This window comes from Narcine bancroftii, chromosome 6 (genome assembly GCF_036971445.1).
Source record: "Narcine bancroftii isolate sNarBan1 chromosome 6, sNarBan1.hap1, whole genome shotgun sequence".
NCBI classification, from domain to species: Eukaryota; Metazoa; Chordata; class Chondrichthyes; order Torpediniformes; family Narcinidae; genus Narcine; species Narcine bancroftii.
The window spans coordinates 29,636,218-29,661,648 of NC_091474.1; the positions used below are offsets into that span (position 1 = coordinate 29,636,218).

The following is a 25,431-nucleotide window of genomic DNA, read 5'->3' on the forward strand; positions in this document are numbered from 1 at the left end:
TCCAGGTTGTTTGTCTTCAATACTTGTTCTCCTTGTTGGGATCCGCCAGAGAACGTGTATGTATTCAAAACAATTCAATGTGTCAACAGAGAAATGTACAATGGAATGTACTCTCTATATTCACTAAAATTCCAAGATTTTCTTAAACCTAGACCTTTAGAAAAGCTTAGTGCTCATGGTTCTTAAATGGACTCAGAATAAAACCCTACTTGACTGAAGGACTTGAAGCTGAGGTGGTGGGGGATGTTCTCAGATGTACTTCTAAAAGAGCATCACTTATAATGTCCACTGAAGTTCATTGGAACTGACTGTTGGGGTGACCTGGCCATTTTGATTGAATTTTGCCTGATCCAAGAATAATGCAGAGAAGGGATGGTTCTCCCATATAGTAAGATCACAATTGTTGCATACTTCTGTCTCTGTTTCGAGTTTCCTCAATGGATCTTGGCTAAATTCAGTTGCCCCACTACCTGGCCTAAGCCATGTCACTGTGACAGAATTCTGGATGTTCCTCAGTGAGGCCACAACACCAGAGGAACAACAATAGATCAAGGAGGTTTGTCCTCTGAATGCTTTTTTGCTAGCATCACCTGCTTCCCAAGCAGCCATTTCCAAACTCATCCTGACAATTTGTACTGCTTAGTGAAGTTGCAACAAATTAATGAATGCAAGGACAGACAAATAAAAGAGAAAGTTAAGTGTGTTCTGGGTTGAAATCCCTTTGACCAAACAGCAAGCTCATTTTTTAAGGCTGGCCTATACCTGGATGCCTGGTCTTTATCTGTACTGCCAGCATAGCTAACTAGTTGAGCTTTTCAACTGTACATTAAACTGCCATGAGATAGGACTTGAAGCTGAGGGGGTGGGGGATGTTCTCAGATGTATTTCTAAAAGAGCATCATGTCCCCCTGCAAATCTAGTTTATTAAACCCACTGCAGCACTAACAAACCTTTCTGCATGGATATTTATCTTCCTCCAGTTCAGATACAAACCGTACAGTTGAACTAGGTCCCAAACCTCCCTGAAAGAGGGCCCAATGATCCATAAATCTGAACCCCTCCCTCCTGCATCATGTCTTTTGCCACATGTTATGCTGCATTATCCTCCTATTTCTAACCTTGCACATGGCATGGGTGGCAACCCAAGATCACAACTCTGGAGGTCTGGTCCTTCAACCTAGCACCTAACTCCCTGCATGACCTCCTCACTCTTCCAACTGCGTCACTGGTCCTTCTGTGGATTATGACATCTGCTGCTCACCCTCCCTCCTAAGAAGGGCATGAACTCAGAGATATCTCTGAACCTAGCATCAGGGAGGCAACATACTATTTGCGATGCTCAATCCCTTCCACAGAACCTCTTATTTGTCCTTATAACTATGGGAATCCCTTATCACTACAGCTCGCCTCTTCTCCTCCTCTCCCTGCTTAGCCACAGGACCAGACTCTGTGCCAGATACCTGATTGCCGTGGCTTGTCCTTGGTAGGTAATTTCAGCCCCCCCCCCCCCACAACAGTATCCAAAATGATATTGAGGTGAACAGCCACAGGGATGCCCTGCACTCCTTTGCCTCCTGACTGTCACCCATCAATCCTCCTCCTGCCTTAACACCCCCTCTGCCTCCCTGAATAATCCAATCCAACTCTAGCTCCAATTCCTTAACTCGGCTTGTCAGGAGCTGCAGCTGGATGCACCTCACAGATTAAGTCGTCAGGGATACTGCTGGCTGCCCTGATGACCTACATTCTATAAGAGGAGCATTCCCCTATCTTGTCTGTCATTTCCACTGTTTGTCTGGAGCGAAAAAAAATCTAAAACCTCCCTTTCCCTGTACCTACCTGCTGAATCCTATTTGTTCTTGGAATAAAGTGACCTTTCTTACATCAACTCCTACTATTCCCTTGCATTTCACCTGGTCTCACCGAAGCCTGTTGAGCCAAATCCTTACCACTTACACTCAGCTCACTGATGATTACTCCCTTGAGTTCTGTTCCAATGTGTCATTTTTTGTCAGATCCCCTCTCAAATCTTCCAACTCCAGCAACTAAATGCAGTTACTCACTGATCCTGACTGATTGACCCAACTGTTCCTCACTGACTGACCCTCGCTCTCTGTCTTTGCCTGTTCTCGGACCGCTGCTCCTACTCCTAGTGTAGGGAGAAGAAAGGGAACTTGTTATGGCTTAAATTAGGGCCAGCATGGACTTTGTGAATCAAATGGTCTCCCTTGTATTGAAATACATGAATATTCAAATTTGTTAATATTGGTGATTACCTTGTGTTCAATCTCTTTGCAGGGACCATTGAGTGGAGATGCCATTCTCATCAGTGGATCCCTGGGGTGACCACTGAGGGAGGACCTATCCACACCAGCGGGTCCCTGAGGTGAATATTGAAGGGAGGTCCCTGGGGTGACCATTGAGGGTAGGTCCCATCCATAACAGTGGGTCCCTGGTATGACCATTGAGGGGAGGTCCCTACACACCAGTGGGCCCCTGGGGTGACCATTGAGGGGTGCTCCCATCTACATAGGTGGGTGCCTGCCTCCCTCTCACCCTTTCAAACTATACTGGCCCTCTGACACCTTCACTCCTTCCCCACTGCCCTGAGAGTGTTTACCAGTTCATCATTTTCTCTAGATCCCTTGGCAGCTGCTGTTGGGTTCTTAATCCATCACTGGTTCCATCCTGACAACTTGTTCCAGAGAATCCTTCCCTACACCTTCCCTTGGATTCTACAACTGCCTGACTGGGATGGAACTGCTTCCTCATTTCCAGCCCAAATCGACTGCCATTTCTGACTGGGTTGAAATGCTCTCAAGTTATGATCTCAATGCAATGTTTCACTGATTACTGCTACAGTAAGTGTTCAGCATCTAGTACACATTCTCCGTGAAGTCTCTTTGACCTGATGAGTGGCGTCATCAAGCTATGTGTTCACAACAATCTGTAGGTTGTCTGCAGATGGGAGTCCTTTCTGCTCACAGTGAAGCACAATGGTTCCCCAGTAATTGAGGCCCAGGACTAGAGCACAAGACCAGGCAACTCTACATGTGAGGCTTACTGTCCAAAAAACATCTTGCATAGAGGAAAATCTGTGGCCTGATCCTGGCTGACCGTGTGCATGACTCCTGAACCTGCTGGCCTAACTTGCACCAATTATCCTTCACAAATGTCCACTACCTGTAATAAGATTCTATCAGAGACCATCATCATCCACTCTGTCTCCACGGATCAGTTAACTTTGAAAGGTCAGTACAAGTCAGGGACCCAGCCCGACAGGAAGTCCAAGTGCGATCTATGCAAAGCCATCAGGGATGCCAAAAGATCCAGACAAATCTCAGGTGAACCTCACGGACATCAGGTGTGGATGCCATCACAACTGCAAAGCCAAACCAGGCACAAAAGCAAACAGCACATACCTCCCAGGCAAAGCAGGAGGCCCGTAAGCCGCTGGAGGACATGCTCCCCACCTTGAGCACAGACACACCCATGGTCACTATCACTGACATTGGCCTTCTGGAGAGAGAACCCAAAGGCAAGGACTGGAGCAGACAGAGCCCCTGGATGTGTTCTCCTTACCTGACAGACCAGCCAGTGAGACTGTATGAAGACATCTTCAAACTGTCCCTCCAACAAGCTGAAGTACCCTCCAGCTTCAAGAAAGGTAATGGTAAAGGTTCCATTATTGTCAACTAATGCTACATTTAGAATGTAACATACATGAAATTCTTTAACTTTTGTTTTCGGTAAGGCAGACTCACTGATCCCTCGTCCAGCGTCCCTCAAAGAAATCTCCAGGAGCTAGTGAAGATCACTATCATCCTAGTGCCAAAGATGGATATAGTAACAGGCCTGAAATAACTGCTGGTCTGTGGCTCTGACATCCATCATCATGAAGTGCTTCAACAGGTTGGTCGTGGCTTGTTAAGATAGCCCTAGCTGTAGCAAAAAAATGTATTATGTCAACCTGGAAATTGGAAGATAATTTGAAAATACAACAATGGTATATAGAAATGAATAAATGTATTCCATTAGAAAAAATAACATATAGTTTAAGAAATAATATTGAAATATTCGAACAAGTATGGGAGCCTTACATTAAATACAATAGCGAAAACCTACCGGGAACAAACATTACCTAAGTTGATGGAAGGAGAAGAAAAGAAAAGAATGGACTCAGTAGAATTTCTGGTGTATTTTTGTTGAATGACAACATTGTCTAACTGAATTAATGCAACCTAGATTGTATACCTAAAATGGATGAGAGGGGGGGGGGGTGGGGGGGTGGCTTGGGAGGAGGGAGGGGGGAGGGAGAAAAAGTCACTGTAAATGTGTGGAAAAGAAAAAGTGTATATCATGGCTATTGTGATTTATGGTGTGAAAAATAAAAAATTTAATAAGAAAAAAAAACAGGTTGGTCGTGGCTCACATTAACTCCAGCCACCTTGTCCCAATCCGGTTAACCTGCTGCTGAAACGGGCAGATACCATCTCGCTGGCCCCACACTCAGCCGAGTAACACCTGCACAACAAGGTCCGAGCGACTCCACACGTTGGGAACAACGGTCCGAGGGACTCCACAGGACGGGGAACTCGACAGGTTTTTTTTTCCACAAGCTTGCCAGCTTGTCATGTTCCAGTCCCAGCTGTTGAACTGTAGTAATGAATTCTCTCTCTCACTCAGAGAAAACCACATGATCCTCTTAGAACAGCCAACTGCGCCCAGACAGGCTGTCGTCACTGGACCTAATCTTCTGAGCTTGATCATCTGTTGCTTTCCAAAACAAGAATCCATTACTCCACAGCATGTCCTATGAACACCTACTTGATTGTCTGGCTTGAGCAGAACTCTGGCATTTTAAGTGAGATCTGTTTTGAAATGTTTGTATGTGACCTGCACTTTAAAAAAAAACCTGCCACAATTCGTCTCCTATAAAACATATCTATATACAGTATAAAATATAACATAACCTGTCGTGGTTGTAGTTGGAGCATCCTGCATTCCCTGTGTGGTTAAGTACTTTTATCTTTGCTATATAAAGAACACTGACCCGAGTTTCTCCATTATGTATTTTCAGAAAATGGGAACGATTTCGTGCCTTTTTCTCACGGTACATTTTAAAGCCCATCAATATTGCAGGGTGGAGAGTGTGGAGGGAAAGCTTCACCGTGTTGTGAGGACGAGGAGCTCGGGTTAGCCGTTCCTTCAGCACGATGCACAGACGGACTTCCATCCGGGCACCCATCCCGCGCCTGCCCATGGGGCTCCCCGCCGCACGCCGCCGGGCCACCGTGCTGAGTAACAGCGCGACCGATTGGTCCACCCCGAAGCCGCGGTGGGGAGAGAGGCAGCAATGGGCAAAAAGGCGACATGGCAAACAATGTGGAGAGTGGGGGTGGGGGCAGTCGCTTCGCCTGCAGGGTGCGAGCGATGCCGGCCCTTTTCCCCGCGCCAGCCCGCAGCCGACGCGGCCAATCCCCACCGACGCAAACAGAAATGCAAATACACAATGGAACATGCACCGGGCCGACGTCCCACCCCCACCCCCCGCGTAACCCAGCTTGAAACGGGAAACGCTACCATGCTGCTCTGATGGACAGCGGCGGCGCAGCCAATAGTAGGCGGCACTATTTTGACGGGCGGTTCGCCCAACCAATGGACGCCATGGCGGGGACGAATGGGCGGGAGGCGGGTTTCCGCTAGCAGGTTGCGTTGCGCTGGAGCCTGTGAGCACCGTCGGCAGTAAAGTTCCCAAATAAAAGCTGCCTGTGTTTTGGCCGCGGTCGTGGCCATTTTAGGTAAGTACTTGTGGTAACTTTTCCATCGTGGCTACTTGCCGCTGCCACCGGCTCTCTCCGCCTGGTGCACCTTCCCTAAGTGTGCAGTGTACCTGACTGAGAGAGCAGCAGAGCGCGGACATAGAGAGAGATGGAGGCCCCCGGCCCGGGAAGAGGCCCCCAGCCCGGAGCAGTCCACATCCCACACTATTTCCCTCCCCTGCCGGGAGCAGACCCCAGTCCCATCTTCTCCATTCCCTTCCCACCCCATTCCCGGCCGGGAACAGCTCCCCACCCCTGCCCCATCTCCCTTTCACCCTCACCCGTGCCTGGGAACAACCCCCGGCCGGGAGCAACTCGCATCCCATCCCCTTTCCCTTTCCTTTCCCCCTCTCCTCCCCCTTTCCTTTCCCCCTCTCCTCCCCCTTTCCCCCTCCCCCTCCTCTTCCCTTTCCCTCTCCCCCTCCCTTTTCCCATACCCCTTCACCAACCTTTCACCCCCATTTCCCCTTCCCTAGCTAAAAACAGCTCCATCCCTCTCCCCACCCTCTTCCTTCCCTTCTATCCCTGCATCTTTTTGTCCCATCTCCACCTCCATCACCATCTTTCCCACCATCCCCTTCACCTCAAAACACCCTGTCCACCTCATTCCCCTGCCCCCCCAATTTATCCTCCTGACCCCACCATCCACCTCCATCTTCACCAACTCAGACCTTGCTCTCACCAATCCTCACCATTTACCCCAAACCCCCATCAACCCTTCCTGAACCCCAATGCCACACCTCCTGCCCTGTCCCCCACCAACTCTATACAAATATCCTCTGTCCCCACCAACCCTCCCCCCAATTCCACACCTTCCTTGTACCCACCAATTCCTCTACACACATCCTATACTTTTCTCCACTCCCTTTACCAATTGCACCTGGTGACTGACCACGTCGCTGATCTTGCAACCTGACAGCCGCAATGTATGTGGTCCACTTGACCCTTCCTTGTTGCCTCACTTCATCTTATGTTGATACCATTGTCTCATCCACTGAACATCTTCTGTCACCCAATCCTCCACTGACTGATGCACCAATGTCAGCACTTGCCTACCAACAATTATTACCTGTTTGCTACTGTACTCCTCCCAATAGCCCCATTCCCTCATCCCCGATGTCCCTACATATCTCCCCAGACTCCTCCACCAGTGCTCCACAAACTTATTTCCTTTTCACTCTTCCTGCCTCTAAATTCCCCACTCCTCTACGTGACTTCTCCCCTCTGTGACTATGCAGGAGAATTGGGACAGTTGGTTTCCTTTTTGTCAGATTTGAAACTTAATAAATTTGGGGAAAGAATTTCAGTGTGATGGACAGCATTGTTTTCCCATACGGCAAAAATGGTGAAGTGGGAATCAGTAGATTTTTAGTAACAAGATTGCAGGTCAGTTATTAGAGATATTGGGCAAACAAAGTAAGGTAGAAAAGAAAACAAAATATATGTGACAAGTTATGATGTGGAATGTGCAACATTGAAGGGCTGTGAAAACAGGTTTAAAAGGAACATTTAAAGAGCAGATCTTAAAAATGTAATCTGTTGGGTTATGGGATGATGATGCCATTGGTTGGAATCCCCTATTGACCTCTGAGCATAATTGCTTGTTGGATCACACTAGAGGGCAGTTAAGTCGACCACGTGTATGAGTCAGAAAGGAAGGAGTGTGGGGACTTGACACGAGGAGAATAGGATTAATTGGGTAGCTCTTTCATCTGGCCTTTCTGATTCCATTATTGCATTGGTTGTGCATAAGATGATAATGGGCATGCATTCTTGAGTTATTTGGGCAGTTCAGAATACTCTCTCTGAGGAACCCTTGTGTTCTAACTTTCTGATGTGTGAGGATAAATGTGGTCTGGCTTCTTCATACAACTAATTGTAGGTTATTCCTGTCATTTTTCTTTGGGGGGGGTTAACCAATTTTGGGGTGTTGGGAAAGGGACAGTGTGTTTCTGGTTTTGAAATGAAGTTCATCCTGGCCCATCTCTATTTCTGAGCTGATGCTGCTTCCATTGAATCACTTCATCAGAAAAGTTAGTGTTTTCATTCCAGAATTCTCACTGTGTTCTTTACACTGCTAATTTCAAATTTTTGTGCAGTGTTGAAGATACCTTTAACTTTGTCAATGATATTAACCGAAGTGTTTGGGATAGTGTAGAAGTTGTTAACTCTAACAAGCCTGAATTTTAACTGTAGTGCAAATGTTAGGAAAAGCATACGAATTGGTGCATGCTTTGGGAGATGTAACTTGAAGGAGAATATTGCTTTGATGCCCAACATGCTGAATGGCTGGATAACTGGGTGGGTTACTGGTTAAACAGGTAGGTAATGTTTGCACAGTTGGAACTTTGAGTAATTTAGTGTGAATCTGAACTCAAAGAAATTAGTGTTTGAAATTGTTTCTAATACTGCATTTTTAAGGTAAGAGGTATGAAAGTTTAAATTGGTCTGAAGTTTCTCAGTGAAACAAGGAAGTTTGCAGACATTGTGATGTGGTTGATACACAAAAGTGCTGGAGAAACTCAGCAGGTCTCCTAGTATTCATCGGAGGCAAAGATGTATAACCACCATTTCAGGCCTGAGTCCTCCTTCAAGGTATGGTTTGACAAAGAACTCAGGCCTGCAAACATCGGTTATTTATCTTTGCCTCCAACTGGACACTGCGGGACCTGCTGAGTTTCTCCAGCACTTTTGTGTATTCACTTGAGTTTCTCAGACCAGGTTTTAGGACAAAAGAAATGAATTGATCTGTTGTTTGTTGGATTAGCCATACTGCAGGGATATAATAGCCTGTTGGATTACTGGATTAGTACCTAGACATGTGGATTATTGATTTGGAGATATCAATTTGATTACCAGCATGGCATCTGATAGATTTCAATTCAAGTAATTAAATAAATTCAGGATAAAAATATGATTTCAGTTAAAGTGACCTTGAAATTAGCAGATTACCATTAAATCTAATACTTTTGCTAACATAAAAACACAATGCTGGAGAAATGTAGGTGGTCAAACAGGGTACTTTATATAGCAAGGATAAAGATACATAACCACCACTTCATCCTTTTTTTGAATATTTTATTTATAATTTTTTAAACTCAAAGTGTCAACAACAGAGCATTAGCTCCAAAACCACAGATCAAAAATCAAGATCCATCTTAGTAAAATTTTGAGATACACGACAACCAGCGCACCGGTGGCATCATGAAGAAAGCCTCTGCTTCCTCAGGAGTTTGCGGAGGAGCTAGTGGAGTTGTTCAAGTGAACCGGTACGGACTTGAAGGGCAGACATGGCCTGTTTCCGTGCTGTAAACAGTTATATGGCTATATAATCCATAATAATAAAAGCACTACATTTTCCGATTATATACAAGCTTAACATTTGAGTCCACTTCCCCCGCATCCCCCTCCCTTATCCCAATTAACATATCCAAAGACAAAATTAAATAAACAATTACCCTGAAAAGAGAGACAACAACAATAAATTAGTCCTCGTCCCCTATTCCTGTAGCATTTTACAGAGTCTCTTTACCTTTCTGACATATTAGGGACATAAGAACCAAAAAATAAAATAAAGCTATTACATATGAAAAAATTCTTAAGATAAAATAAGAACAAACTCAACAAAAAGACTGAAATCATAGGATTTGTTGGGATCCCACTTCCAGGTCTTTAAATTTTCATGACTCAACCTAATTAAGATGGATGCATAGATGAATTCCCCCCCACCTCCAAGGAGAGTGTAGGTGCGAATGGGCAGAGTGGTTGAAGCACAAGGAACACCACTATATCTTATCAGGTAAGGTTTCTAAATTTTAAGGAATGTGTCATATTTCCTCCTTAAGTTGTAAGTAATTTTCTCTGGGGATCACAGCTCTGCATTTCCACATTCCAATGCGCAATGTCTTGATGAGAGTCTGACTTCAAAGTCACTGTTTCATGCTTGAGCCCTTCATCAAGGCATGAGCAAAATGTGACCGAGTTTGGGCACCTGCCTGCATTACTGCTCATACCTCAATGAAGGGCTCAATCTGAAACATTGGTTGTGTATCTTTGCTACATAAAGTACACTATTTGACCTCCTGAGTTTCCTCAGCATTGTGTTTTTACTTCAATCATGGTGTCTACAAACTTTTGTGTTTTACTTTTGCTATTAAGTTTCATGAGGAAAATTTGCAATCTTTGCTCAGTCTGGTTTTGACTCTAGACTTGAGGCATTGTTGTCAGTCTTCTGAAATATCAACCAAGCTACTTAATTCAAGGGGCAGAGCTGGGCTGAAAAGCTGGTCTTGACAATTCCAATCCATGGAATGAATAAAAACAAAACAAATTCCAAAATCTGTTCTAAATGGTTTCATTTGTGTTTAAAACATTCTTTAGGCCTTTTCACATTCGCAAGCCGCTAAATTGGCCTGTGACTGACCCGTGTAGAAATACTGGGAGGGCTGTTCACATTGGACCATGAAATCCCAGGTTCGTGCACCCTTTAACATTAAATACCCGGTATCGTGGAGCCAAGGGGGGAGGGCTGAGTGATTATTATGTACGCTCGGGGCAATAAAAGTGTAGCATGAATAAAACACGTGCACAATTTATGAAAGAGCATAGGGAAAAACATGCAAAATATATAAAGGACTGTGGGGAAAAAAGCACACAATTTAATAAGACATACATGCACAATGTATAAAGGACAGTGGGGGGAAAAAGCGTGCACAATTTAAGAAAACATACACGCACAATTTATAAAAGAGTGTGGGAAAATCTACTGCAGTGGGCTTCAGACTGTTTAAACTGAGGACAAACCCACACATTAGCTCCCTCACAATCTGGCAGACCTAGTGTCAAATCTAGGTCCCTGAGCCTACAGGCAACCTTGCCATATAACAGGCTGTCCTTCACAGTGCCCATTATATGTTTGGAGATTTCCTCCTCAGCCCTAATTGAAAGGAGCTTCTGCACCTCCCGTTCCCCCCAGTTGGCCACCATTATCTCAACACTAATACTAAAGCTATGCTAATAGACATACTAATACCTATACTAAAAACATTTGAACTATAGCTACACTAATATCAAAATGACCTTAGCACTACACTAACATCTACACTAAAAATCTTCAACATCAATACACTAGCCTTAATTACACTGAAACACTGACCTTTCCTCTAAACAACCTGACCAGGCCAACTGTATCCCACTGGGATGATGCACACATGGAGGCAACGACATCAGTAATGCTACCTGGCATAGTGGGAGGCCTATTCACATTGGAGCTGAGTCGAAATGGCTCAGCTCTGATGCAACCTCCTTGGTTGTATCAGTCCTGGTTCAATTTGTACCCCTCCATTGGGTTCGGAACATTTACACTAGGAGGTGGACTGCCAAATTCCCAGGTTAAACCCATGTTCAACTGCCAGTGTGAAAGTGGGTTATGATTTGAATCAACTTATAATGATTTGGAACTTATAATTTAATGTTAAAAGTGAATTATCTGACAATTTGAATGAAGTGATTTTATTATGAGTGAAGTCTGCAGTTGGTGTTGTGAACCACAAGCTGGAAAGAGGGTTATGATTTGAATCAACTTATAAAGATTTGGAACTTATAATTTAATGTTAAAAGTGAATTATCCGACAATTTGAATGAAGTGATTTTATTATGAGTGGAGTCTGCAGTTGGTGTTGTGAACCACAAGCTGAGGGTCTCCTGTAACTGCAAAGGCCGTAATGATGGGTCCATTTACCATAACAATAGTACCAAGAGGAGATATACTACATCAGGATGTTGTCCTATTGTCTCGGGGCCAATGTTTAACCTCCAACAGGGTCATTAAAACATTTTCTGGTTGTTATGTAAGGGGAGCTTGATGTGTGCTGTAGTTTCATTGTCAGGATTTAACTTTAGAATGCCCCTGAGAAAATGAAAGGTGTGACAGAGAAGAACGCCTTGTTTGGGTGTGTGGAGCAGCTCTTTTTCCTCACAGGTCTTGTGCTAGCCTCTGCATCTATCAATAAAGGCTTCAGGATATTGGAATGCAAATTCTCAAGTTTTCTATTAAGCAGTGACGATTAGGTTTTTATTACATTGCAATAAAATGTATTGAAAATTCAGTCACTATAATCTGATAAAATAAAATCTGAATTTATAATTTTTTTCCCATTGAAATTTTACAAAAAGTTAAAGTGCAGCAATCGGTTCAAAATCAAAATTGGTTTGTGTGGAAGGAGGTCCTTTGTCCTATCAATTTGCATCTCCATGTGTGAGTAATTAGCTAGACCCATGAATGTAGCCTCTTCCCATTGCTGTAAACATCCTTTAACATTTTATCCAGATTCCTGTTAAAATGCAAAAGTTGAATCTGCCCTTATTACCCCAGCTATATATTCCAGATCCTTGCCATGTGCTGTGTTTTTAATATAAATCATGTACCAATTTTTTTTTGGCCCATCGGTTTTATTGTTTGTCCCTGTTTGTGAGCCTTCTGCCAGCAAGAGTAATTTCTTTTTATCTACTGTACTCAACTTCCTGATTTTTAAATGTCTTGATTGGATTCCTTTGCAACATCCAGTCAGTTTCTCCAAACTTCATCCAAAACGAAACACTCCAATGTTTGTAATTTTTTGTTGCGTACTTTCTGAAGCTTTTATATCTCACCAAAAGTGCAGCTCCAGAACTGGACACAATACTTAATTGTGGTCAAGCCAGTGTTTTAAAGGTTTTCTGTAATTTCCTCCTCGTACTTTGGTCCAATGTTGAGCTTGAAACACAGGATCTTTGGTCCAACTCGCCAATGCTGGGTGACAGTCAGGAGTGGGAAAAGGGAACATACATGCAGGGCACCCCTGTGACTGTTCCCCGCAATGACGTGTATGTAATTTCAGATACTGTTGAGGGGGAATGACATTCTAGGGACAAGTCATGGTTGTCAGGTCTCTACCGTGGAGATGGGAAGGGAGGAGAAGAGGTGAGTTGTCTTGATAGGGGATTCCAATAGAAAGGGGAACAGTGGAAAAGCTTCAGAAATCTGAATGGTGTGTTGCCTCTCAGATGCTGGGGTCTGGATCAAGTTTTCGGCATTCTCGAGAGGGCGGGAGAGCAGCCAGATGTTGTGGTTCATGGAGGCACCAATGATGAAGATAAGGTGATGACATCCTGCAAAGAAATTTCAGTTGGGTGCCAAGTTGAAGAATAGGACCACCAGAGTTGTGATCTCAGAATTTCTACCCAAGCCACATGTTAGTGAGGTAAGAAATAGGAGAATAATGCAGTTTAATATGGGTAAAGATATGGTGCCAGAGAGAAGGCTTCAGTATTCTGGATCATTTGGCTCTCTTCCAGGGAAGGTGGGACCATTTTTATCTGAAGTGGAGGAGTACTAATATGCTAGTGGGAAGGTTTGCTGGTGCTGCTCCCGGGGGTTTAAACTAGATTGGCAGGGGTGTGGGAAACAGAATGATAGGGCAGAGAATAGAGCAAATAGTGAAAAGTTTGATGCAATGTCTATTGAGTTTGTGAGGGAGGGCAGGCAGTGGAGGAGGCATAAATCTAGTCAGTTGGAGGGTTTGAAATGTATTTATTTCAATGCAAGAAGTGTTAGGAATAAGGGAACTAAACTTAAGATCGTGGATCAATACATGGAATTATGATGTTGTGGCCGTTACAAAGACTTTGCTGATGATTCGCTGATGCAGGTAAAAGAGGTTGTGGGGGAGGTGTAGCATTCCTCATTAGGGATAGTATCACAGCTGCAGCAAAGGAAGACATTGTGGAGCGGTCATCTATTGAGTTGGTAAGGGTGGAAGTCAGAAATAGGAAGGGAGCAATCACTGTACTGGGAATATTCCAAAAGCCTCTAAATAGCCCTTGGGAGACTGAGGAGCAGATAAGTAGCCAGATTTTGGAATAGTGCAGAAATAACAAGATAGAGGAGAGGCCATAGTGGACCAGGGTAATAACCCTGGTCAAGTGACAGACCTCTCACTGGGGGAGCATTTCAGTGACAGGGACCACAACTCCCTGGGCAAAGATAGGAAAGGACAAAATGGTAAAATGTTTAATTGGAGAAGGGATAATTATAAGGGATAGCTAGTTAAGAGGAAGAAGGAAGCATACATTAGGTTTAGAAAGCGAAAGACTGAAGGGCTCACGAAAATTGCCTGTTAGTCAGGAAGGAACTTAAGAAAGGACAGGAGAACAAGAAGGGGGCACAAGAAGGTCTTGGCAATTAGGATTAAGGAAACCTTAAGGAATTCTTTGGACAAGTGAAGAGGAGGAGGAGGAGGAGGTGCTTGCTGCCTTAAAGTAAAAAAGGGTAGATAAACCCAGGGCCTGACAAGTTATTTCCTTGGACCTTGAGGGAGGCTAGTGTAGAAATTGCAGGGGCCCTGGCAGAAATATTTAAAATGTTCTTTGCCATATTTGTGGTGCCAGAGGATTGGAGGGTAGCTCATGTTGTTTCTATTGTTTAAAAAGGCTACAAAAGTATCCCAGGAAATTATAGGCAAGTGAGCCTGACGTCAGTTGTAGGTAAATTATTGGAAGGTGTATTTGGATAGCCATAGACTGATTACAGATAGTCAACATAACTCTGTGTGTGAGAGGTGGTGTTTAGTCAATCTTAGAGTTTTCGAGGAGATTACAGGAACTTTGATGAAGGAAAGGCTGTGGATGTTGTCTACATGGACTTAAGTAAGGCCTTGACAAGATTTCACATGGGAGGTGAGTCAGGAAGGTTCATATGTTCGGTATTCATGGCGAGGTTGTAAACTGGATTCGATAGTGAGTGGGTGGAAGAGGCCAGAAAGTAGTGATGGATGATTGCTTCTCAGACTGGGGGCCTGTGACTAGTGGTGTGCTTCAGGGATCGATGCTGGGATCATTATTGTTTGTTGTCTATATCAATAATCTGGATAATAATATGGTAAATTGGATCAGCAAGTTTGCAGATGGAGGTGTTGTGGACAGCGAAGAAGGCTTTCAAAGCATGCAGAAGGATCTGGACCAGCTGGAAAAATGGGCTGAAAAATGACAGAATTTAATGCAGACAAGTGAAGAGTGCATCAGAATAGAGGGATCTGGGAATACAGATAGATAATTCCCTGAAAGTGGTAGATAGGATTGTAAAGAGAGCTTTTGACATATATTGTAAATCACAGAATTGGGAACAGTACTGTATAGGAGTTAAGATGTGATGGTAAAGTTGAATAAGATATTGGTGAGCCCAAATTTGGAGTACAGGAAATACAGCATATCAACAAGATTGAAAGACTGCAGAGAAGATTTACCAGGATGTTGCTGGGATTTCAGGAAGTGAGTTACAGGGAAAGGTTAAACAGGTTAGGACTTTATTCCCTGGACCATAGAAGAATGAGGGGATATTTGATGAGGTATACAAAATTATGAGGGGTATAGATAGAGTAAATGTAACTAGGCTTTTTCCACTATAGTCAGTAGAGATGCAAACTAGAGGACATGGGTTAAGGGTGGAAGGGGAAAAGTGTAGAGGTAATATTAGGGGGACTTCTTTCCACAGAGAGTGGTGGAAGCGTGGAATGAACTATCAGGTGAAATGGTGAATGCGGCTTCAATTTTAACATTTAAGAAAAATTTGGACAGGTACATGGATGGGAAAGGTATGGAGGGCTACGGACTAGGTGCAGGTCAGTGGGACTAGGCAGATTAATAGTTCGGCACAGACAAGAAGGGCCTATTTTCTGTGCTGTAATGTTCTATGGTTCTGTATATGATGAGAATGAAGGTAGGACCATTTAAAGATAACAGGGGCAACATGTGCCTGTCAGCAGAGGAGTTAGTGATGGTCCTAAATGAATACTTTGGTTCAGTGTTCACCAGAGAGAGGGGCCTTGGATAATGTGAGGTGCTGGAGCATGTTGAGGTTAAGAAGTGTTGGATCTTCTTAAAAACAATCGGAAATCTTTATGGATACAGTTGCAACATTGGGTTATGTCTTTGCCCTGTGCTTCTTGGCACAAATGGGCCTGGAGGATGAACTGCAGACATGTTAGTTTGACATCTGGTGGTTGGATACTGATAGATGCGTTTCACAAACATTTCTCGGACTAGTTGACCCTGTATTGAATGTGCCCAGAAGTATTGAACGGCACGTTTTACAAACATTTCTACGTCTGATAGCACCTGCATTGAATTCGCCCCTCGTTATTGAATGAAGATCTACCGGAACCAGTGCCTGAAGAAGGTGCACAAAATCAGTGAACCGGTGCGGACTCGAAAGGCCAACATGGCCTGTTTCCGCTCCGTAAATGGTTATATGGTTATGGATGAAATATCCCCTAGGTTATTACAGGAAGTGAGGGCAGAGTTTGCTGGGGCATTGGCAATGATCTTTACGTCCTCCCTGGCCACAGGGGAGGTCCCGAGGATTGGAGATTGGCAAATATGTTCCTCTTGTTTTAAAAAAAAAGATAATAGGGAGAATCCTGGGAATTGTAGATCAGTGTGTCTTGTTAGAGGCGGGGTAACTATTGGAGAGGATTTTTAGGGACAGGATTTTCGAGAATTTAAGGAAGTATAGTCTTCTTCGATAGTCAACATGTTTTTGTGATGGGAATGTCATGCCTCATGAGCTGGATTGCATTTTTTGAGGAAGTAACAAAAGAAATTGATGAAGGTAGGGGTGGTAGATGTGGTGTGTGTGGATTTTACAAGGCCCTCCCTGGTAGACTCATTCAGAAATTAATGAGGCATGGGATCCTTCACGAGCCCTTGCAGCCCAGTTCTGTTGAATTTAGTTCTAAATTCTGAATGTTTTGTTTTGTCACTAAGGTCGTTAGCATTTCAGTTAACTCCAAGTAGTTTAGTCAAATATAACCGATCCTTTTATCCTTCTATTGAGCATGTTAATGCATGGAATGTGGATGTTGTTGAGGGTTATCGAAGAATACATCAGGATGGCGATCAGTTACAGATACAGTGAAGTTGCAGATGGAACTTAATCTGGACAAGTGTGAGATGTTTCACGTTGAGGGATCAATATAAGTGTATACAGTTAATGGCAAGACTCGTAAAAGCAAATGGATCTGGGGTTTTGGTGCATACCCCTTAAAAGTGGCCACGCAGGTTGATAGGGTGGTAAAGAAGGCATATGGGGTCCCTACCTTCATTGGTTGCAGCATAAAAAAATCTTTGGTTTGGCCACACTTGGAATATTTGTGTGAAATTCTGGTTGCCCCATTACTGTAAGGATGAGGAGGCATTGGAAAGGGTATGGAAGAGATTTGCCTGGGTGCAGCTTGGATTAGAGGTTTTGAGTGATGGGAAGGCTGGATAAACATAGCCTCTGATGCTCCAAAGAAAACAATCTGAGTGTTGGCCTGATGCTTCTAAAACTATGAGAGACTTTTTTTTCCTAGGATTAAAATGTCACATATTCAAAGATGTGTATTAAGGTCAGGGTGGTGGTGGGGTAATGGTAGTGAATAAGTTTAAAGGAGATGTGTAGGGAAAATAATTTATTAGAGTAGTAATTGTCTGTACTGGACTGCCAGATACGATAAGAGTAGAGGATTCTAGTTTGACACAGGAATATGTAGGGAGTAAAGGGATGTGTATCAAGTGCTAGCTGCAGAGTTTTGTGTTAATTTGCATCATGTTCGGTGCAAATGTGGGCTGATAGGCCTGTTCCTGTGCTGTTCTGCTGTGTGTTCAATGACCATTTTCTGTAAAATTCAGTCAAATTAATCACTTAAGATTAATTGTATCCTTAAAAGCATGCTTCCTACCCTTCATCGGTCCTTGTCTCTCGAAGAGCAGACTAATCTTGTCTCTCAGAATATTTTTCAAAGCATATGAAGTTAGATTTATCAGCCTGTAACTACCCAGCATATCTCATTTCATTTGTGATCTTCCATCGTTTGGATGATCATCAAGCATCCATAATTACCAAATTCTTCCTTCTCTCAATCCCTACTTCCTGTTATGATATTTATTGTTAAATGTTGTAAATTGCTACGTCAATATTTTTTATTTGATTTGGCTGCCACTATGTGCTTGCATTGTGGAGCAGTGGAATGCCATTTTGAATATGATATTTAAATTAATATCATTTGGACTTCACAAGTAATTTGTATTTCTTTGAAAAAACTCTTAGTTTCACTATTACTTGACAACGGTTGTATGGTTTCATCACTGTGTAGGAACCAAGCTGGCCCTCTGTAAATTGGACCATGAAAATACAGAAGAAAGAGAAACCGGTGAGTGACCAACCCCATGATATAAACTGTCATCATGTGCCTTCTACTATATTATATGTCAGGAGGAAATGTGTTTCAGCTGAAGTGCTCCTGTCTCATTGTTTTATTCTCTCTCTAGTTTCACTGGTGGCATTTACTGTATTGGCTACTCTCCAGTGATAATTTACTCATGTGAGCAAATATGAATTCCCCTCAGAATTACTGGTACTTTGTAAGCACCCTCTCTGCTTCTCACCCTATACTGTACTTTGACAGGGATTTCCATTTTGAACCCAACTCAACTATTCATCCTTTTCCTTCTATTTTTAAAGGTTGAACAGTACAGATCATTGGTTGCTTGCATTAATCAACTTTCTTGAATAACATAAGATAGTACTATTTGTATGGATATAAATTCAATTGTAATCTTCAATGAAATTCGATAAATACTTCAGTGAAGAAAAACTATTGCAAGATCATTTTAGTGGGTTGTGTTGCTCTTTGAAAGAGCTAGCATTGACTTGTTGGCTGAATGGCCTTCTGCACTAGTCAATGATTCAGTAATTATGTGTGTATTTAATTCCATTTGTTGTCATGACTTGGTTTCCCATGGAAACAGCCAAGGTTGACTGAACTGTGCAGGGTTCTGATGTGTACAATACGTTTCCGATTATCCGAAAATCACTTAACTGAAATTCTCAGTATCTGAAAAAAAAATTTGGCAGTAACATGAGTTTAAAGTAAAATTTTCACCGACGTGCTCATGTGGGGCTCTGACGCACTGTTGGCACCAGTAGGGTAATATCAGTGAGCGACTGGAGGAAGATGGTGGGTCAGACAGCACATGGGGAGATTGTCCTCATTTCAGGTAACTTCCTTCCCTCTCTCTTTCCATTTCTTATTTACCCTCCACTGTACTTGGCTCTCTATCTCCAGAATCAGCATCAGAACAAAGATGACTGGGGAGTGGGGTGGGGCTGGTGGCGGCGGCAGGAGTGGGGACCTTGGGCTCCCAGTCCGGTGTGGTGACAACAGTGGGGAGGTATCTGGGATCAAAGTGGGGACATCGGGCTCCCAGGCAGGTTCGGCGACGGCGGTGGGGAGGTGTCGGGGATCGGCGATGGCCGATACAAGTATGCTGCTGATGCTACTGGCGTGCTTTAAGCCATTTCTTAATTATCCAGAAAATGCGGTTAACCGATACACATCTGGTCACGAGCATTTTGGATAATCAGCAAGGTACTGTAGTTCCTTTCTGTGCTAAATTCCCATATTATGGTAAATAAAATAATTATTCATTCAAAGGGGAAATGGATAAAACTTTTGTAGATTACGTTGAGAGATCCATAGTTTGCTAAATGGGCATTGAGTATAAAAGTAAAGAACTAATGCCAAATTGTTTACGAATCACAGGCTAGAATATTGCATATAATTTGCAGGGGACATTTAATGGAATGGTCTCAGAGATAACAGACTAGTTCATGTCGAGGGCTGAAGGAACTGGAAATGTTAACTTTGGAGCAGAAAGGCTTGATTCTGATGTAAATAAATTAGGAGGGTTGATAGCCAGAGGACATTTTTAAGATCGTTGTAAGAGAAGTGGAGAATTTAAGAACAGTTATGAAAAGGAATAATTGAAACAAGAAATTGATAAGTACTCAAATTAGTGGTAAGGAGGGGGGGGGAAGGAGAATAATTGGACACTTCAGTTGGTGCAACAGCCTAACTACTCCAACTGTCTGAGTTTAGAAAGTATTTATTCTAAGAATAGTAAGTTCTGCTTTGAGGCTGTGAGCGAATAAATAGTGGAGAGTCTTATATTTTATCATTCCTCTTTTAATTATGAAAACCAGAAGAGCACAGAGCATGAGCCACATAATTACCAATCATTTAATTTAATGACAAATAAAACTCTTTCAATCAATAATCTAATTAGGAATGGCATAGGTTAAACAAGGTTGCTGTGGTTAATTAATGAAAGACTAATGTTTTGAATGCAGTTGATGGACTGGTTAATGTAGGGTCATAGACATACGTAGTGAGGAAAAATGCCCTTCACCCCACCTGTCCACACCAACCAAAATGTCTCATTCACGTCTCACCTACCTGGGTTTAGCCCATATCCTTCTAAACACATCTTATCCATGTGTCATCTTAAATGTTGCAATAATACCTACCAGAACTCTGGCAGCTCATTCCAAAAACCCACTACCCTCTATTGAGGGGGGGGGGGGGGGTGTGATTCCCCCTCGAGTTCCAATTAAATCTCTTCACCATAGCTTAAACCTATATCCTTTGGTTACTGATGTTTCCCTACTCTGATCTAATCCTCTCCGAATTTTGTATACTTCTGAGATCACCCCATATGCTCCAAAGAATAAACCCCTTGTTTGCTCAACATCTCCCTATATCTCAGAGGTTCAGGCACCCCCCGCCCACCGCACCAAGTCTTAACAACATCTCTTCATCCTCTCCAGCTTGACAAGATCTTTCAGAAAGCACAGTGACAAATAGAACACAATACTCAAAATGGGGCCTCACCAACATCTTGTTCAACTACAAAATGACCTCCCAACTTCTGGACACTATGTACCTGTATTCCTAGATCCGTCTGCTCTACAACATTCCTTAGATCTCTATTGTTTGTCCTATCCATATTAGATTTTTCGAAATGAAACGTATTATCATCACAAAATGAGGTCTGTGTGGCATGCACTTCCCTTACTGAATTAAATTTGAATCTAGGAACAGTATATGAGTTCTATGATGTTTTTAAATTTAACATTTTTAAATTTAGGTGTACAGTTTAGTAATAGGCCTTTCTAGCCCACTTCCCAATTACGCCCAAATGGCTTACACCCCTGAACATGTTGAAGGGTGGGAGGAAACCGGAGCGCCTGGAGGAAACCCACGCAGACATGGGAAGAACGTACAAACGCCTTACAGTCTACACCAACCACAAAATAAGTTACAAGTTTAGCAGCCAATTGCATTGGAAAAACATTAGGGCCATGGAAATGTGGGGGGGGGGGGGGGGGGGAAACAGGGGGGGAATTTGTTTTAATTTTTCAGTTATAGTTCAAAATTGAGGCAAGGCTGATTTTGGAGTAATTAGACAGGAATTTGCAGAAGTTGATTGGGAGAGCAAGTTAAGATGCAGCTGGGAAGTTCAAGTTTATTATCATCTGACTGTATGTACAACCAGATGAAACAGTATTTCTCCAGACCACAGTACATGCACATACAATACACAGAATGCAATAAGTTCATATGGAACAATAAAATTTAAAATATAAATATTTTGAACAGGGTTACAGGATACTATTTATCAATCTCACAGCCTGTGAGAAGCTATTTCCCAGCCTGGCAGTCCTGATATTGATGCTCCTTGTACTTCCTCCTCTAAGGTAGTGGGTCAAAGATGATGTGTGCTGGATGTAAAGGGTCCAAAGAGCCCTATTTAAGCTACACTCCTGGTAAATATGGTCATTAGTACTATGTTTTTAAAAGTGAGAAAACACTTTAGTCACTGCATGTTCCTCAAAAGGCATGAGATGGATCTGGTGGGCAGGATAAAGGAAAATTTGTGGAAATCATGTTGGGGAAAAAACAGAATGGCATAGGAGCCTATTTCTATGTTGTACTTTTCTCTGTGCTAAAACCTCATCTGATAGCTAGGCAGATGATTTTTTTCATTAAATATAAACATGGCTGTCTGAGGACAGCCACAGCAAATGGGTGGGATATTGAATGAATATTTCTCATTGGTCTTTACTGATTGTAGAAGCCAAGAAATTGAAAGAAACATGTTGTAATCTCTTGACCATATCAAATGCAGCACAGTGGAGGTCCAGGCAGTCTTGGAGCATATTAAGATGGACCTTGGGAAGCCACAAAACTGGAAAACTGGAGGAACTTGCTGATATTTGCATTGTTTTGTATCTGAGAACCAGTTATTTGTGTGTCGCGGGTTCCCACATATGTTCATGAGATAATTGCCCAGGAGGTTTTTTGAGACTTGTATTAAACAGAAAATATTGGCCAGGACAGTGGTAGTGTAAGGTGGCAGAGTGGCCATCATAGAACTTAACAATGAAATGATTAAACCTCAAATATCTGCTGAGCTTGGAAATTGGGTAATGGTGAAATGGAGGTCACTAGTAGAATAATTCAGAGGCTAGGATTGACAATGCAGAAACGATTCAAGTTCCAACATGGGACATTGAAGTTCTATTAATTATATAAATTATGAGTGCCACAATTAGTGTAGCATTTAGTGCAACACTATTTACAGTGGAAATAACCTGGATTTGTATCCAGCGCTACTTGTAAGGAGTTTGTCCGTTCTCCCTGTGTCTGTGTTCCAGTTTCATTTCACCCTCCAAAAATGTATGGGGTTGAAGGTTAATTGAAGTATTTGAACTGCAGAGGTCCTGTTAGGATGTTGTAACTTTTTTTTTTAAAAGTAATGATGGCAGAGCAACTGGATTGTCCTAAACTCATGTGGTTCAATAGTATCCAATGTGGAAATGAAACCTGCTCATTTACACATTCTGTCCTTTGACTTCATACCCACGTAAATGTTGCTGACTCTCAACTTCTGAGCTGACCTAGTAAGGCATTCAGTAGTATTAGAACACAGTAAATCCCAGAATTCTCTATTCAGTTGGATTGTGAGAGTAACTTCACTACTAATTACACCCAATTAACTGACCAATCCTGTACGTTTTGGAGGGTGAGAGTGGGGAGAAAATTCAGAAAGTGAAGATTGAAAAGGACTTGGCAGGCGTAGTGCAGAATTTGTAAAGATTAACCTGCAGATTGAGTTGGTAGTAAGGAAGACCAATGCAATTGTATCATTCATTTCGAGATGACTAGAATATAAAGGCAAAGGTATAATGCTAAGATTTTACTCAGTGTTGGTCAGACCACATTTGAAGTATTGAGCATTTTTGGGCTCCTTGTCTTACAAAGGATGTGCTGGTGTTAGTGTGGGACCAGAGGAGGTTTACAAGAATGATCCTGGAGATGAGGGGTTAACATAGGAGGAGCATTTGATCACTCTTGGGCTGTCCTGTGGGAGCTTTGAAGGATGTGGGACGATCTCATTGAAACCTACCAAATATTAAAAGAACTAAAGAGTGGACATGGAGAAAATGTGTCTAGAAGTGAGATAGTTCAGTACCAGAGTTCACAGCCTCAGAATAAAAATGCATTCCTTCGAAACAGAGACGGGAAGATTCTTCAGCCGAGATAGTGAATCTGTGGAATTCATTGCCACAGACAGCTGTGGAGGTGAAGTCATTGGAAATAGTTAAAGCAAACGTTAATAGATTTTTTATTAGGAAGGGTATCAAAGGTTGTGGGGAGAATGGAGTTGAAAGGAAAAGTACATCAGGCATGGTTTGAATGGTGGAACAGACTTGATAGAATGAATGGCGGAACAGATTTGATGGAATGAATGGCCTACTTTATCCCTAAGTGTTATATTGGTCTGCAGTTGGAATACTGTGTGCAACTTTGGTTGCCCCATTACAGTAGGGATGTGGGAGAGGTTTCCAGGATGCTGCCTGGTTTAGAGGGTTAGATTCGGCAAACTTGAGTTGTTCCCTCTGGAGCATAGGAGGCTGAGGGGTGACCTAATAGTTTTATTAAATTATGAGGAGCATAATTTGCTCAGGGTGAAAACACCACACACTAGAGGACTTATGTTTAAGGTGAGGGGATAAGTTCAAGAGCAATGTGTGGGGCAAATCTTTTGCACAGGTGCATGGAAAAGGCTGCCAGGTATAGGAGTGGAAGCAGATATAATAGTAGAATTTAAATGACCTGGTTATCCACATGAATATGAAAGGGATGGAGACATCTCTTAGGTGCCAACAGCAGAGTTTAGTTTGCTTTGTTTGGCACCTGAGAAATAAGTCTCCAATGGGCCTGTACCTGTATTGTACTGTTCAAAGAATTTGAATTGTTAATCAGCATTGGATAATTCTGACAGCTACTAAATGTTATAACCGTCCAGGACTTTCCTGGCTTTCTTGTTGACCAGCATTGGTTTTCATTTGTCAGTGATGGTTTGTATTGTGAATACCAAGAAGCACCTTGTGTTTGAGTCCTTGTTCATTTGGTTACAGATTGAGAATAGCATCTTCATTTATGGCCCAACTCACTGAGATCCTCACTGGATGCCTAGAAATGCATAGATCGTGAAGTTTCTCCATCCTGGGTTCTATATCTTTTAAGTTGATGGTTTTTCACTGTAGATTCCTGTATCACTTGAGGTGGACTATATTCTCACTGTGGTTTCTTTAATTCTATACTGTTATTGATTCTTAATCTCCTGTCGACCTCCTAGCTATTTTGTACAGGTTTATTTTCCTCACTTTCCATTGCTCTATTTGCTCACAAACTATTCTATATCCGTATCTTGCATTGATGGAGAATCAAATCATAAATATTAATATCCTTTTCTGTTTTTTTTCAGTGGTGTCTTATAAGCTGTGTTCAGAATAGTTTGTGTTTAGTCATCAAACCTGCAAACCAGGATGATGCTGTGATCTGCTGAACTGACCTCTACTTGCAGAGGCCATACGCCAGCTCTTGGATATCTCCTTATACCTACCCTTGGACCATATCCCCATATTCCATATTCCAGGCTACTGTCTCCCACACTGTCACAGATCACATTGCATCAGGGGATCTCCCCTCCACAGCCACCATCCTGATGGTGCCCCCACCCTGCACTTCCTGCTTCTTTCTCTTTGCCAAGATCCATAAACAGGACCATCTGGGTAGACCCATTGTTTCTACCTGCTCCTGTCCCATCGAGCTAATTTCATCCTGTTTTGACTCTCCTTTCTCTCCTGATCCAATTCCTCCCCACCTACATCTGCAACACTTCACATGTCCTCCATCTCAATGACTTCAGGTTCCCCAAACTGGACTGCCTCATCATTGCGATGGATGTCCAATCACTTTATACCTCTATCCCCCCCACACAGAAGGTCTGAAAGTACTTTGCTTCTTCCTGGACCATAGACCCAACCAGTCACATAGGAACATAGGAAGTAGGAACAGCAGTAGGTCAAAAATGGCCCATCGAGCCTGCTCCGCCATTCAATAAGATCATGGCTGATCTAATTTATGACCTCACTCCACCTACCTGCCTTCTCCCCATATCCCCTAATTCCTCTATCATGTAAAAATTTATCTAACCGAATTTTAAATATGTTTAATGAAGCAGCCTCAACCACTTCCCTGGATAGAGAATTTCAAACATTCACTACTCTCTGGGAAAAACTATTTTTCCTCATCTCTGTCCTAAATCTACTCCCCCGAATCTTGAGACTGTGTCCTCTCGTTTTAGTTTCCCCGGCCAGCTCAAAAAACCTTCCTACATCTAT

General features: G+C 42.7%; 1 protein-coding gene across 11 annotated transcripts in view; it reads left to right on the plus strand.

The window, feature by feature from the left end:
• Positions 1–5,630: 5,630 nt before the first annotated feature.
• Positions 5,631–25,431, plus strand: part of chd6 (chromodomain helicase DNA binding protein 6) — a 218,775-nt gene continuing 198,974 nt past the window's right edge. For 6 of the 11 annotated variants that reach the window (XM_069884534.1, XM_069884535.1, XM_069884542.1 and 3 more), the window contains exons 1-2: positions 10,211–10,295; positions 17,993–18,049. In XM_069884534.1, the coding sequence (XP_069740635.1) occupies positions 10,284–10,295; positions 17,993–18,049 (69 nt within the window). In that variant the 5' untranslated portion in view covers positions 10,211–10,283. Of the gene's footprint in view, positions 5,802–10,210; positions 10,296–16,713; positions 16,804–17,992; positions 18,050–25,431 lie in introns of those variants that run through there. The other 5 variants (XM_069884536.1, XM_069884540.1, XM_069884538.1 and 2 more) reach the window with 4 other exon arrangements.